Source organism: Nicotiana sylvestris, chromosome 3 (assembly GCF_000393655.2).
Source record: "Nicotiana sylvestris chromosome 3, ASM39365v2, whole genome shotgun sequence".
In the NCBI taxonomy this organism is placed as follows: Eukaryota; Viridiplantae; Streptophyta; class Magnoliopsida; order Solanales; family Solanaceae; genus Nicotiana; species Nicotiana sylvestris.
Genome location: NC_091059.1, coordinates 173,822,127 through 173,838,774, shown reverse-complemented (window position 1 = coordinate 173,838,774; position 16,648 = coordinate 173,822,127). Strand labels below are relative to the sequence as shown.

Here is a 16,648-nt window from a genome sequence, read left to right as displayed (position 1 = left end):
AGCCACTGAACTGAGCCAAAACTCACACTTGGAGATTTTGCATAAAGCTTCTCCTCTCTGAATCTCTGCAATACAACTCTCAAATGCTCCGCGTGCTCCTCCTAACTACACGAATACACCGGAATATCATCAATGAGGACTATGACAAACAAGTCGAGATAAGGCCGGAACACGCTGTTCATCAAATGCATGAACGCTGCTGGGGCATTGGTCAGCCCAAAAGACATCACCAAGAACTCATAATGATCATATCGGGTCCTGCAAGTCGTCTTAAGAATATCCGAGTCCCTATCTTCAACTGGTGATAACCTGAATGGAGATCAATCATGCAGAACAATCTTGCTCCCTAAAGCTGGTCAAATAAATCATCAATACAAGGCAAAGGATACTTGTTCTTAATTATTACCTTGTTCAATTGCCTATAATCAATGCACATCTCATTGTGCCATCCTTCTTATTCACAAACAGAACCAGCGCACCCCAATGTGACACACTAGGCCGAATGAACCCCTTATTTAGGAGTTCCTAAAGATGCTCCTTCAATTCTTTCAACTCTGCTGGTGCCATATAATACGGCGGAATAGAAATGGGTTGAGTGCCCAACACTAGGTCAATACCAAAATCAATATCCCTGTTTGGGGGCATGACCGACAGGTCTGCAGGAAACACATCGGGAAAATCCCTCACAACTAGGATAGAATCAATACTGGGAGCCTCAGCTCCGACATCATCACAAACGCTAGATATGAAAGACAACCCTTCCCAACCATACGCTGGGATTTCAAGAATGAGATCACTTTACTGGGAACATAATTAGTCACACCTCGCCACTAAATCCGTGGCACACCCGGCATAGCTATTGTGACTGTCTTAGCATAACAGTCTAGAATAGCACAACACAGAGATAACCAATCCATGCCCAAAATGACATCAAAATCCACCATGCTCAGTTATAATAAATCCACTCGGGTCTCTAGACCCCCAATAGTCACCACGCACGACCGATACACATGGTCTACAACAACAGTATCACCCATCGGGGTAGATACATGAACATGTAAAGCAAAAAACTCACGGGGCATACCAAAATAATGAGCAAAGTATGATGACACATAAGAAAAGGTGGAACCGTGATCAAATAATACAGAGGAATCTCTGTGACAGATTGAAACAATACCTGTAATGACAGCATCTGAAGCAATAGCATCGGGTTTGCCTGGGAGTTCATAGAAATAGGTCTGACCACCCCCTGATCGACCTCCCCCTCTGGGGAGACCCCTGGCTGACTGATCTCCACCCTTAGCTAGAGGATCAGGTGGTGATGAAGCAACTGGCGCTGAAGTCGATGATTGACCCCTCTACTGGGATAAACTAGCAAAACGACGAGGACACTACCTCCACATGTTACCCATCTCACCACACTCATAACAACTCAATATATTCTGTGATTCTCATACACCTACAAAGCCTAACATAACCTTTTCCTTTACTCGATCCATCCTTGGTCTCAAATCTTTGTAAACCATAACGGATTCTCCCGAATGCCTCAAACTAGAACCAACATAGCACATAAACGTGCAACCGACTAATTAATAGTGGACTCCTCCACTTGGCTCGAAGCCATAGACCAAAACATTCACAATAACTCATAATGCATATACTTTATTGCTGCCATAATACCATAGTGAGATTAAACTCTATCCCTCATAAGTTCGTGAAACACAGACCATCTGGTTCTTTAACTCTTATGCAAATCTCGCATTCACTCTCGTAACAGTTAAACCCACTTTCTTAAGCGACCCAAACTTAAATTGCAACACATATATTTCACTTGTAAATGAGATCTTCCAATAAATAACATAAGGTATTATACAAACTTCAGAACAATCCGTAAGAGATAACCCCACCTGCTTTGCCTCAAACTAACATTTCTGTATACCTTCCACTGTCATAAACATTACGCAGTTACTAAAACTTCCTAAGTCTGAGCTCAGACCACAACATGAAATTTACTCCACTCTCAAATAGGAAACATGGAAAAATTCTTCACACACCCATAACTCGGGGATATACCTCAAATCAAGATGAAAATCGAGCACCTAATAGTCCTTCTATCCTCCAGCGGACCCTTCTCGTTGCTTCCAAATCACATGAATACATATTGCAGTCATATCACACTTATCACGTAACTATCCAGTCATCATCTCCCTTAATAGGGACATAATAGAACATATAGATCTAGAAACACGTGCTCACAAAATCAACATCTCAGGGCTCAAGCTATAGGCGAAAACCCGGCCTCAAGTCCTCCAGACTGGCCCAATATCAACGCACAAAGATCACATCTCGCCCCTCGATCAGGGAATTACAAGCCATCGATGCATATCCGATACTGAGCGCTCATACGTGCATACGAACACATGGAAGGAATTCAAAGAGTTACTTTTCAAGCTAAATCAAGGACGCACGATGTGAATTCAAGAGTATGAAATTTTTCCTACAGGTTCTGCAGCCTCTCAAGAAAAAATACAGACGTCTTTGTACCAATCTGCAAGACTCTACTAAACCTGCTCATGACTCGTGAGACCTATATAACCTAGGCTCTGATACCAACTTGTCACGACCCTAAACCCGAACCCTGTCGTGATGGCGCCTCTCATGAAGACAAGGCCAACCAATTAAACCCAAATCACTTTTTTAAACAGTTAAATAACATAAAAGTTGTCTAAAACATGATATAGCAGTACTAAAGTAGCGGATAATGTCAATAAAGTGCGGAAGTTCAACCCAACACAGCCCTAACCGGGGTGTCACTAATCATAAGCATCTATAAAACCTAATACAAGTCTGAAAGGTCTACAACTAGTACAAAAGTCTGATATGAGATAGAAATGATAAAGAGGGAGAAACACGGGTATGCGGACGTCAAGTAGCTACCTCGTGAACTCTGAATGTCCACCGGGATCTCTCAACTCACACTGGAAAGATCAGCAATGCCTGAATCTGCACACGGGGGTGCAGGGAGTAAAGTGAGTACTCCAACTCAGTGAGTAACAAATGTAAATAACGACTGAAATTAAGAAAACACGTAAGGCACAAGGCATTCAATAATGAAGAAGTGAAACCCTTTAAAAAGCAGTAAGACAGTGAAAAGTCAAGTAAAATCGTATTTCAACAAGTAAACAAGTAATTGACATGCAATCAAGGTAAAATAAACAAATAGAAGTTCACCTCTCGGGCACAGTATCAACAAATCCGTCCCTCGGGCAACATCTTAGAACAATACCAGCCCCTCGGGCTCAATCCCACATCACAATGGGTACCCGCGCTCACTAGGGGTATGCAGACTCCTGGAGGGGCCCATTACGGCCCAAGCACAATATCAAGCCATCTCATGGCATCAAATCTAAGCCCTCGGCCTCATATCAATCAAGCTACCTCGTGGCATATATATCTCAGGCCCTCGGCCTCAAATCAGTATCAGTGTTTCCTCACAACTAGGCCCTCGGCCTTACTCAGTCAAAAATACTCACAAGCCCTTCGGGCAATAATAAACATTGTTTTCTTAGCCCAAACATTATTTAAAATATCATTTAAGTCTTAAAACTGAATAAACATGGCTGAGTATGAAAACAATGAAAAATAACAGGACTGAGTTCAAGTGTAAAGTCAAAATAGTAAGGAAATATTAATAAAAATCCCCGAAGGGTTCAAATAGTTGGCACTAAGCCCAAATATGGCATTCAGCCCAAATAATGATGATAGCAAATAGTTTTCTATCAAATATGCGGTAAAATCATCAATCGGGATGGACCAAATCATAATTCCCAATAGTGCACGACCCCACGCTCATCATCGAGCATGTGCCTCACCTCAATATAGCACTACGATGTGCAATCCGGGGTTTCAAACCCTCAGAACATCATTTACAAACATTACTCACCTCGAGAGTAATGGCACACATCATTTACGTCAACATATGCCAAGTGAACAAAGCCCAAGCGAAAACAATCAACAAATGGCACAAATCCCGAAATTACCAAAACCTGACCCCCGGGCCGACATCTCGAAATTTAGAAATTTTCACATCAATAGATTCCTTATCTCCCCATGAGTTTATACATATCAAAAGTTCTCAAATCCTACGCCAAATGGTCCTTCAAATTAAGGGTTTTAAACGGGTGGGTCGGGTCGGGCTGGGTTGGGATTTTTTGGACCCGTACGGGTTATGGTCCGGACCGGTTATGGGTTGGGGCTTACTGGTTTTAACGAGTTCGGGTTCATCCGAGTAAAAATGGAACGGTAAGGGTTACAGGTTGAGGGGGCTGGGCCGGGCTGGGTTTAGTGTATTTTTTATTTTATTTTTGTATTTTGTATAACTATTGTAAGTTATATTAATACTTTGTATTAATATAAAGAATATAAGGAAGATGGGAAAAAATTGCACTTATAAATTACAAGTGCTACATTTATTTCAAAATTCAAACTTACAAATTGAAAGGTTTGCATTTAACAACAAGTAAATTAACAAAAAAAAAGTAAATTCAAAGGTTTTGCATTACATTAAAAGTATCATTACAAAATTTGCATTTAACTCTATCAGTACCTTCTATTTCCTCAAAAAATTTCCAAACCTTACTTCTTTTTCTACGATTACTAGTCGGGGCCATAGATAGTCTACTACTAGCAGCTCCAACACTACTAGGTGTAAGTGGTAACTCATCTTCCATTTTTAATTCATTATCATCTATACTAAAATCTTCCTGAAATTGTTCATAATCTATATTATTATCAGGTAATGTTTCAGGAATATTTGGAGAGGTATTTAAATTACTACAAGATGCTAAAACTGAAGTACTACCTCTTTTTTTATTTCCCCGATTAGTAACCTTGTTACAAACTCTTTTTGCAGCATTAAACATATTATAAAAATTTAACTACTAGCAACAAAACAAATAAATATGCAAATAAAATAGTAAATAAGAGAAAGAGTTGGAGGGAGTGCACCGAATTCAGCAATAAATTGAGCACTTGATGATTTCGCAACTCCAATGTTACCACGAAGAAACGTCAATTGTTCCAATTGTGAAGTTCAATTGTTCAAAATTCAAAAAATAAATACTACGATAAATTAAATTAAAAAAAAATAGCCAAATAGTTGATTGCACTTTAATAGGTGAAGAATGTAGATTGAAGAATGAGAGAATATGAGAATTGAGATTGAGAATTGAGAGATGAGTGAAAAAAGGAGGAAGAGAGGGGGGGGGGTATTTATAGTTTTTGAAAGGGGGGGATTAATTTTAAAAATAAAACCCAAAATTGGGCTAATTATGCAATTCACCCGTTGGGCAATGGCCATTTTCTGAAATGGACCATTGCCAACGGTCAGATTCAGGCCCAAATTTCTTTTAAAAAATTAAAATATTTTTTACAGTTAAATCGGTCTGGGCCGGTCCGGTCCAACCCGGTTAACCGATTTAACGGCACTGTTCATCTAACGGGTTGTACCGGTCCGGGTAACCGATAATTAAAATGTGAACGGTGCATTCCGCGTGTCCCCCTAACCCAGCCCCCTCTAATCGGTCCGGGCCGGTTCCGGTTTTAACCGGTCTGGGCCGGTCCGGAACCGGACTAACCCGACCCGTTTAACACTTATACTTCAAATCCACAATTAAAGGTCTAAGTTCTCAAGACCTAGTTTCCCCAAATTTTAACCTTTGATTTCCATAATTTCTAGCCCTAATCCATGAATTAATAGCATAGGAACGAGTTTTAGGTCCAAATTCCTTACCTCAATGAAGTTCTCTTGAAATCTCCCTCTCAAATCGCCCAAGAAGCTCCCAAGCCGAAGTCAAAAATAGTGAAATAACCTAAAATTCGTGAAGGACTCTTTTTAATTCTTCTGCCCAGTTGTTCCGAATCTGCGGCCCCATCGCCGCTTCTGCGGTACCGCATTTCCGGTAAATCCTCCGCTTCTGCAGAATTCACTTAAGAGCCCAAAAGTCACATCTCGATACACCTTCCGCATCTGCGACTCTGCAGATGCGGCCATCCTGACCACTTCTGCGGTCCCTGACAAATCCTCCTAGTCTGCTTCTGCGGCCAATCCAACGCATATGCGGCGCCGCACCTGCGGTCCCCAAACCGCAGGTGCGAAAACACCAAAAGCAGCAAAACTTCAGCAGCTCCAATAACATCTCAACTCCTTCGTTAACCATCCGAAATTACCCCGAGGCCCCCGGGACCTTAACCAAAAGCACAAACATAACCCAATACCTTATTCAAACTTGTTCCAATCATTAAACGCCTCAAACAACATCCAATCTACCTAATCACATCGGATTCAAGCCTAAGTTTCTAAAATTCTTCCGAAATACGCTTTCGATCAAAAACCCAACTAAACCACGTCCGAATGACTTGAAATCTTACACACACATCCCAAATGACACAACGGATCTACTGCAACTCTCGGAATTCTATTCCGACCCCTATATCAAAATCTCGCCCACCAACCGAAAATCGCCAAAATATCAACTTCGCCAATTCAAGCCTAAAACTACTCCAACCCTCCAAAACCCATTCCGATCCCACTCCTAATCAATAAATCACCTCCCGAAGCTAGCCAAACCATCAAAACTCGCATCCGAGCCCTCTAACACATAAGTCAACATTTGGTTGACTTTTCCAACTTAACTTCCTTAAAAGAGACTAAATATCTCAAACCTTACCAAAATCATTCCGGACTCGCTCCGACCAACCCAATACCATAAAACACGGATAATGAAGCATAAAGAAGCTATGGGAGAAACAAAGCGATAACTCATGAGACGACTGGCCGGGTCGTCATACTAAACCCCCATAATAACCTTTCTTTGATCAAAATTGTGCATGCATCATAGTCTAACCTAGTCAGATCAATTATGTTGTCCACATAATGATCCTTTAATATGAGCCTTATCCAAAGTCCACCGGGGTTTACATAATCCCAACGGACACAACCACATTCTGTGCATTAATTTGGAGAACTAAATGCCAATATGCTAATCATGAATGTATAAATAGTTGAGTCTCGTGGGGGAGAAAGGCCTATTCCTTTTGTTTTGTAGAAAATGAGGTACGAGGTCCCCAGATTCGGTATGGTAGCAACATTTCACCATTGTTGCTAGATTGGTGGGAGGATCTTTCCTCAAGTGACAAGAAATATGTAAGGAAGTACCTGGGTAACTTGCCTTCCCTGCTAGACATTGAGCCAAACAACAAGTTGATCGAGGCTGCCACTTTGTTCTGGGATAGTAAGAGGTCTATGTTCCGTTTCGGCGACATAGAAATGACACCACTTCTTGAAGAAATTGGAGGGCTTGCGGGATTGACTTGGGATAGTCCCAGGTTATTGGTGCCAGAAAATCGTACCGGTAAAGGGTTCTTAAAGATGATGGGATTGAAGAAGAATGATGACCTGGTATGCCTGAAAGAATCTTACATACCCTTCGAGTATCTGTATGAGAGGTATGGCCATAGCAAGTCCTACCGTACCTACCATGATGAGATCTCTCTCAATTCTCTGGGCCACATCCACCGTAGAGTGTTCGTGTTCATTGTATGCTTCTTAGGTCTGATAGTGTTCCCAATGAAAATGGAAAGAATCCACATTAGGTTGGTCATGGTCGCCAAGACTTTGATAGAAGGGATTAATGGACAGACATACACTATATTCCCCATGATCATAACTGACATCTACAGGACTCTAGAGCACTATCAAAGAGGGGTCAAGCATTTCAAGGGTTGTAACTTGTTGCTGCAATTGTGGTTGTTAGAACATTTTCAAAAGGGTCACTACCGCCAAGAATTTCTGCGAAGGGCTTGGAACGACCATATTGCCTTCCATCACCCAAGTGGATGACTTACATTCCAGACAGATTTGCTCATCCAAAAAGTGCCAAAGAATGGGTAGAGTTCTTCGACAATTTGACCGATGAACAGGTGCAATGGATGTTTGAATGGTTCCCAACAGATGAATTCATCATCAGATCTAGAGACACTCCACAGTTGGTGCTGATTGGGATGAGAGGGATATACCCTTATATCCCTATCCGAGTTATGAGGCAAGCAGGAAGGAAATGGGCTGTACCCAGGATCGCCAAAATGAGCCATTTTAGAGCAGACTTTCAGGATGATGATGTCCCTTACAAGTGCCAAGCTCAGCACATGTGGCACTACAAGATCTTTGTGGAAAACAAAACCATTGAGCCAGACAGGTATCATGCGGGGTGTGAACCTCTCTACCTAGCATGGTTATAGGACAATCTGAAGGGGATGGTGATGCCAAGAACTGGTCGAGGGAATAGGATCATAGATGAAGAAGTTGAGGCTCAAGTAAAATACAACAGGCTGCGTAAAAGGGTCCACGACTCCGAGAATGAGCACCGGGAAATACACGAGAAAAACATGAGATTGATCGATGAGTGGAAAGAGATGGCTATCACTTCTAATAGAAAGTTGGAATATCTGGAGCGAGGATTAGTGGAGCTGGAGGGTAAAGTCATAAAGAGGATTGAGGATTGGGAGAATGCTGAAGGAAGTGAAGGAGGACATCTGGCCAGAGCCTACTTGCTGTTGGGTCTGCGTGAGCTGGGGGACCTATATGATGGAGTCAGGAAGATCGAATCTGGGGAAGGTCCTTCTGGGACCAAATAGGCTAGATTTATTTGCTTGCCTAAATGTAATAAGGCCAAGTGCCAGTAATGACTTATTTTTATTATCTTATTGTCGTTTTGGGATTTGTCTATTTTTACATTATAAAATTTAGCATTTATTGGCATTTAAAGTTCACCAAATTTATTTGTCGCTAGGCCTAACACGGGCACAACGAGGCTCCTAAATTAAGATGCAAATTTACATTTCCGCAATATGTGTTTAAATACTGCAAACATTTCAAAATCCTCGCTGACTTGTTACCTTTTTTTTATTATTTTGATTATTCACCTCCCCTTAGATTGGTTCACTCATACTGGCCTCATTATCGTATCATACTAGATCTAAAGGCCCTCCACCTCCAAGCAATACAAAAGGTAAAGGAAAAGAAGAATAGACGACTTAAGTGGTATCCGAAAGGAGAATGTTGAGAATGCAGAAACCTCAGATGGTCGTAGTACTCCGGCCCCAAATGATCTAGTCTTGAGACTAGAACAAAAGATACTGGAACTGCAAGGAGAACTTGAGCAGGTTCGTAACTTGGCAAACTTTTCACTAACCCTAAATGTCCCCGACATCCACCAACAAAATACAAAGAACCCAGCACCTCCCCAGAACACACAAAACCTACATCCACAAAATTCTCCCGCACCAAATCAATATGCAACTCCACACCAAAATCTCAATCCATTGCCAATACCAACTTCGCCATAACATCACCATCAACCAATTCAGAACCCACCAACCACCACTTACCACACTCCCCAAAACATACCACAACCCATTCCTGATCCCCAAAACTCCACCAATGACCATCATTACACCCAAGTCCCTGACACCCATCAAAGCAACCATATATAAGTAGAAACCATACCTCACTCCATCCAACCAATATTTTATACACCGGATTCCTCCGAGAAGGACCTACTCATCAAAAACATGGCTGAAGAACTTAAGAAGTTGGCAAGCCGAGTTCAGGGTGTTGAAGGCGACAAAGGAATAGAAGGTTTGAACTATGAAGACCTATGCATACAGCCAGATGTGGAACTGCCAGAGGGGTACAAACCTCTCAAGTTCGAGATGTTCGACGACACAGGAGATCCCAAGGTTCATCTAAGGACCTATTGTGACAAGCTTGTCGGGGTCGGGAAAGATGAAAAGATCTGGATGAAGATTTTTATAAGGAGTCTTACTGGGGATGCTTTATCCTGGTATATCAGCCAAGATGCCAAGAAATGGTCCAATTTAGTAAGTATAGCGTCAGATTTCATGGACCAGTTCAGGTTCAATACAAAGAATGCACAAGATGTTTTCTACATTTAGAATCTTAAGAAGAAACCTAATGAGACTTTCTGTGAGTATGCTACTCGTTGGAGGTCAGAAGCAACCAAGGTCAGGCCATATTTGGATGAGGAACAAATGAACAAATTCTTCGTCAGAGCACAAGATCCGCAATATTATGAAAGGTTGATGGTTATCGAAAATCATAAATTCTCTGATATCATCAAACTCGGAGAAAGAATCGAGGAAGGAATCAAGAGAGGGAAAGTAACGAATTTTTAGCCACTACAGGCCATAAATAAGGCATTGCAATTAGGTGGCATATCAAAGAAGAGAGATGTTAGGGTAGTAATGGTGGCCCAAGGCCCGAAATCTCCACTTACATATCAAACACCTCCACTCATATATCAAACACCTCCACCCACATATCAAACATCTTCGCCTACATACCAAGAATCACCGCATACAAATCAGCCTTCATCTCCTAGATATTCCCAACCAGCCACTGTCCATCACACCAATAACTCCTAACCATCCCATTTCTAATTACCTCACACTTTCCAAAACTTTCCAAGACCAAGACCCAATTTCGATTGCAAGCCACCCAGACAACACACTACCATTGCTGAGCCTATCGACCAATTGTATGAAAGGTTGAAAGTCGCGGGTTACATCACTCTTGTTCTCGTTGTGGTATTAGAAAATCTATCCCAATGGGTCAATCTGAACAAAACTTATGCGTACCATTCTAATATGAAGGGGCATACCACTACTGAGTGCCGAACATTGAAGGATAAGATCCAAACGCTAATTGACAACAAGGTCATACAGGCAAAGGAAGACGCACCTAATGTCCGTGACAATTTCCTCCTTGATCATAGAGGTGGTTGAGTACATGTGATAGAGATGAACGAAGAATGGGACCCTGAGGGGCCGATTGTGATTATTCGAGAAGGTGATGACTTTAAAGTTGCAATTACACTTACCCCTATCGTGGTACAGACTCAATTCCATTCGAGGTAGAGGTGGCTCCGCTCACGGCCACCCCCGCTCCATTTGATATAGAAGTGGTCACGCCTTTTACTGTGAAGGTATCAACCACACCTCCATTCAACTCAAAAGTAATACCTTGGGATTATGTTGTCGAGGCTCGGTAAAAGGGAAGGCCAAGGTAGAAGAATCTGATGCTGCATAAGGAATGACTAGGACTGGAAGAGTCTATACACTTGAACACTTGAGAGGATTAACCAAAGATGGCACTACCAGGCAGCCTATCATTGAGACAGGGCCAGATGACCTGTGGAGGAAAGTACAGGCAAATGAGTATTCTGTTGTTGACCATCTGAACAAAACCCCAGCTCAGATATCTATCCTGTCATTGTTGCAAAATTCAGAGGCACATAAGAATGCTTTAATGAAAATGTTGAGCGAGGCTTATGTACCCAATAACATCTCTGGCGGAGAAATGGCCAATATGGTAGGGAAATTATTGGAAAGTCATAAGATTATCTTCCACGTAGATGAGCTACCACCTGAGGGGCTGAATCACAATCGAGCATTGCATATTACCGTGCAATTTGAAGACAAATTCATTGCTAGAGTCTTGGTTGATAGAGGTTCAAGCCTCAATATTTATCCATTGGACACTCTGAAAAGGTTGGACAAACATTTTCATGAAATACGGGTAGGAAGCATGAATATGAAAGCTTTAGATGGGTCTCAAAGGGCCACAATCGGGGAAATCAACCTTTGTTTGCAGATGGGGCCAACTTGGTTCGATGTCAAGTTTCAGGTGCTTGATATAACGGCCTCATATAATCTTCTGCTGGGCCGATCATGGATCCATTCCACTGGAACCGTGCCTTCCACACTACATCAAGCTATGAAATTCAAATGGAATCATTAGGAGGTGATCATTCACGGAGATGGGAGTAAACCTTTTTACACTAATCAAACAATCCCGACTATTGGACATAGAAGAAGGCTAGGAGGGGAAACCTATCATCATATTGAATGGGTAAATGCCATCGAGAAGGATAAATGGTGGAGTAGTAAAATAGATAGCATATTGGCCTGGTCTGGATATGAACCCGACAAAGGATTGGGAAAGAACCTCCAAGGTATCACCAAACCAATACAGCTGAAAAATCATGGTACCACCTTTGGGCTCAGGTACCAGTACTCATAGCAAGAGTATAGAAATTGGTCGCCTCCATGGCGTGGACCATACTACCCTCTCGAGCAACCAGTGCCATGCTTGGAACAAGCTTTTCACCAAGCTAATACGATATGGGGGACTGCAGAATAGGAAGCACTCATTGGGTTGAAGAATTTGTTCTTGGAGGATGAGGACATGGACTGCAGTGCTATAATTGAGGAAGAGGAGGAAGGCCTCACCATTTAGACCGTAAAGAAGGGAGCCGTTCTCAGAAACTAAATTGCCACACCATCCGGAGCCTGCCGAGTCCCTGGGTAGCTTGGCAGATTTTTACTTCTATAGCCATTCTAGGAATTTAAAGATTTCCAATAATTTTGTTTTAATATTTACTTATAAATGCCGATTCATCAAGCCGCACTTGTCTGGATGATTTTTCAGTCTTAATCAAATGCATTTGCTCTTTATTATTCATTACTATTTTTACACTTTTCTTTCTACAACATTATTATTACTTTTCATGAAGAACCCGTGACTGTGACATGTAATGAGGCAACGCAACATGAGGATAATGATTCAGACGAAGAAGATGGGATACCTGAGGAAATTGCCAGGGAGGTTGAAAACTTTGAGAATAAGCCTAAGTCCAATCCGGGCGAAACCGAGGCAGTAAATTTGGGAGATGCCGAGACCATCAAGGAGACTCGCATCACCATTCACTTGTCACCAACAGAGAAGGAAGAGTACATTCGCTTCCTAAAAGAGTATGAGGATATTTTTGCATGGTCATATGATGGCATGACCAGTTTGAGCACATCCATAGTGGCTCACAAGATGCCCATTAATCCCATGTGTCCGCCAGTAAAATAGAAACTCAGAAAGTTCAAACCAGACATAAGCCTGAAAATCAAGGAGGAAGTTACCAAGCAGATCAAAGCCAAAGTTCTCAGGGTGGTTGAGTACCCAACCTGGTTAGCTAACATTGTGCCAATTCCGAAGAAGGATGGGAAGGTTAGAGTATGTTTTGACTATTGTGATTTAAACAAAGCGAGTCCCAAGGACGACTTCCCACTGCCAAATATACACATCCTGATCGATAATTGCGCCAAGCATGAACTCTAATCCTTTGTAGATTGCTTTGCGAGCTATCACGAGATCTGAATGGATGAAGAAGATGCAGAGAAGACAGCTTTTATTACACCTTGGGTGTATACTGTTACAAAATGATGCCATTAGGTCTGAAGAATGCTGGGGCTACTTACATGAGAGCCATGACAACTATCTTCCTTAACATGATCCAGAAAGAAATAGAGGTGTATGTGGACGATGTCATTATCAAATTCAAGAGGGCCGCAGATCACATAGCGAACTTAAGGTAGTTTTTTGACAGACTAAGGAGGTACAACATGAAACTGAACCACAAAAAGTGTGCATTTGGGGTTCCCTTAGGAAAATTATTGGGATTCATTATCAGCCTTCGAAGGATCGAGCTAGCTCCGTCTAAAGTCAAGTCTATTCAGGAGTTACCGCCACCTAAGAGCAAAAAGGAGGATGAGCTTCCTAGGACGTCTGAACTACATCAGTCGCTTCATAGCCCAATCCACAGTCATATGTGAACCCATCTTCAAGATGCTAAGGAAGGATGCTGAAACAAGCTAGACAGAGGATTGTCAGAAAGTTTTTGACAAAGTCAAGAAGTACTTGTCCACACCGCCAGTTCTGGTCCCGCCAGAACCAGGATGACCTTTGCTACTCTATCTATCTGTATTAGATGGAGCCTTCGAATGTGTTTTGGGACAACATGACGATACATGAAGAAAGGAGAAAGTCATATATTAACTAAGTAAGAAGTTCACACCTTATGAAGCACGGTACTCCCTACTTGAATGCACTTGCTGTGCTTTGACCTGGACAGCTCAGAAATTGAGGCATTACTTTTGTGCCTACACTACATACCACATATCCAGGATAGACCCTCTGAAGTACATATTTCAAAAACCCATGCCGACTGGAAAGTTGGCCAAATGGCAGATATTGTTAAGTGAGTTCGATATCATCTATGTAACTCAAAAAGTGGTGAAAGGGCAAGCATTGTCAGATCACCTTGCTGAAAATTCGGTGGGAGGAGCATACGAACCTTTGAAAACATATTTTCTTGATGAAGAAGTATTGTTCGTAGGAGAAGACATTACCGAAGCATATTATGGTTGGAAGATGTTCTTTGATAGAGCCGCAAATTTCAAAAAAATAGGCAGTGAAGTAGTTTTGGTATCAGAAATGGGTCAACATTATCAGGTATCTGCTAAACTCAGATTTCCCTACACCAACAACATGGAAGAGTATGAAGCCTACATACTGGAACTCAACATGGCTGTCGACATGAACATTCAGGAGCTGTTGGTGATCGGTGATTCAGATTTGCTTGTGCACCAAGTACAAGGAGAATGGGCCACCAAGAATTCTAAGATATTGCCATATCTGCACCATGTGCAGGAATTAAGAGAGAGATTCACGAAGATAGAATTCTGACATATGCCCAGAATTCAGAATGAATTTGTCGTTGCATTGGCTACCTTGTCATCTATGATACAATATCCAGATAAGAATTATATTGATCCCATTCCGGTGAGGATCTATAATCAGCCAATATATTGTGCTCATGTTGAAGAAGAAATAGATGGAAAGCCTTGGTTCCATGACATTATGGAGTATTTATAGAATGGATAATATCCGGAGCACGCAAATCACACTCAGAAATGCACACTCCGGAGATTGTCCACTCATTTATTCCACAGTGGAGGAAATCTGTATAGAAGAACTCCCGATTTGGGATTGCTAAGATGTGTCGATGCAAAGGAAGCTTATAAACTGCTTGAAGATGTGCATGCCGGGACTTGTGGCCCGCATATGAATAGTTTCAACTTGGCTAAGAAGATACTCAAGGTCGGTTACTTTTGGATGACCATGGAAACAGATTGCATCTAGTATGTCCGCAAGTGCTTTCAATGCCAGGTGCATGCCGATATGATAAAAATGCCGCCAAACGAGCTCAATGCAACAAGCTCACTTTGGCCATTCGCCGATTGGGGAATGGATGTTATTGGTCTAATTGAGCCTACTGCTTCAAACGGACACAGGTTTATTATGGTAGCCATTGATTACTTCACAAAATGGGTAGAGGCTGCATCTTACAAAGTTGTAACCAAGAAAGTCATTGCAGATTTTGTCAAGGATCGAATTGTTTGTCGATTAGGAGTTCCCGAGTCCAATGTTACTAATAATGCCGCCAACCTCAACAGTGATCTGATGAAAGCCATGTGTAAAACTTTCAAAATCAAGCACAAGAATTCCACTGCCTATAGACCTCAGATGAATGGAGCCATAGAAGCCGCCAACAAAAATATCAAGAAGATACTAAGGAAGATGGTAGAGAACCATAAACAATGGCACGAGAAGATACCTTTTGCTTTATTAGGATACCGCACTACAGTTCGCATATCAACCGGGGCAACTCCTTACATGCTGGTTTGTGGTACCGAGGATGTCATCCCAGCCGAGGTAGAGATTCCTTCTTTAAGAATCATACAGGAAGTTGAACTCAGCGACGCAGAATGGATAAGAAGTCGCTATGAACAATTGTCCCTTATCGATGGAAAGAGGATGAATGCGGTGTGTCATGACCAACTTTATCAGAATAGAATGTCCAAAGCTTTCAACAAAAGGGTCAAACCAAGGCAATTTGCACCAAGTCAGTTAGCGTTGAAGAAGATCTTCCCACGTTAATGTGATGCCAAAGGGAAATTCTCCCCCAACTGGCAAGGTCCGTATATGGTTCACATGGTGCTGACAGGAGGGGAACTCATACTTGCAAAAATGGATGGAGAAATTTGTCCAAAACCAATCAATTCAGACGCAGTCAAGAGATACTATGCTTAGATTATTTACATTTCCTCATAAGATGTAATTGAACTACGCTTGACCTGATTCCCATTTAAGAGGGGATACATAGGCAGCCATATGGGTTCGGTCATATCATAATAAAATTTTCATTTCCCCCAAGATCAGAAACTAGGGCAGAATTTTGAGGAGGACCCTCAAAATTCCGGAGCAAGTCCAGCTAACACTATCACATGCTAGAAAGTCAGAAATTGGTTAAGAAACTGGGGCAGAATTTTGAGAAGGATTCTCAAAATTCCGAAGAAGGTTCAGCAAGGCCTATTATCCACAAATGGTCAAAAGATCATCTACCAAACTGGGGCAGAATTTTGAGGAGGACCCTTAAAATTCCAATACAATAGAGCTGCAATGCCTTTGAGATGTGTTACAGTCACTAGTTCATCTAAATGTATCAATATATTTCTAAAGTAACTCTATTTTTATCAATAATTGCATATTTTCGAAAACTCTATTTCCATAACAGTTAGGTGTTACCTATGGGAACTCGGAAGGGCTTTCAGGATGGAGCATAGCAAGGCCAGCAGATGAAACATGAACCAACCTCCCCCTCACAGAACTTACAAT

The 16,648-nt window shown here is 41.8% G+C and overlaps 1 protein-coding gene across 1 annotated transcript; it reads left to right on the top strand.

Moving 5' to 3' along the window:
- Positions 1 to 15,160: 15,160 nt before the first annotated feature.
- Positions 15,161 to 15,910, top strand: LOC138888383 (uncharacterized). The gene is made up of 2 exons (XM_070170239.1): positions 15,161 to 15,446; positions 15,618 to 15,910. The coding sequence occupies exons 1-2, from the start codon at positions 15,161 to 15,163 to the stop codon at positions 15,908 to 15,910; spliced, it is 579 nt and encodes a 192-aa protein (XP_070026340.1).
- Positions 15,911 to 16,648: the final 738 nt, after the last annotated feature.

Coding starts and splice junctions, on each gene's coding strand:
- LOC138888383 (XM_070170239.1), top strand. CDS start 15,161: ATGCCGCCAAACGAGCTCAATGCAACAAGCTCACTTTGGCCATTCGCC. Junction 15,447..15,617: donor TGATCTGATGAAAGCCATGT/GTAAAACTTTCA, acceptor ACCGCACTACAG/TTCGCATATCAACCGGGGCA.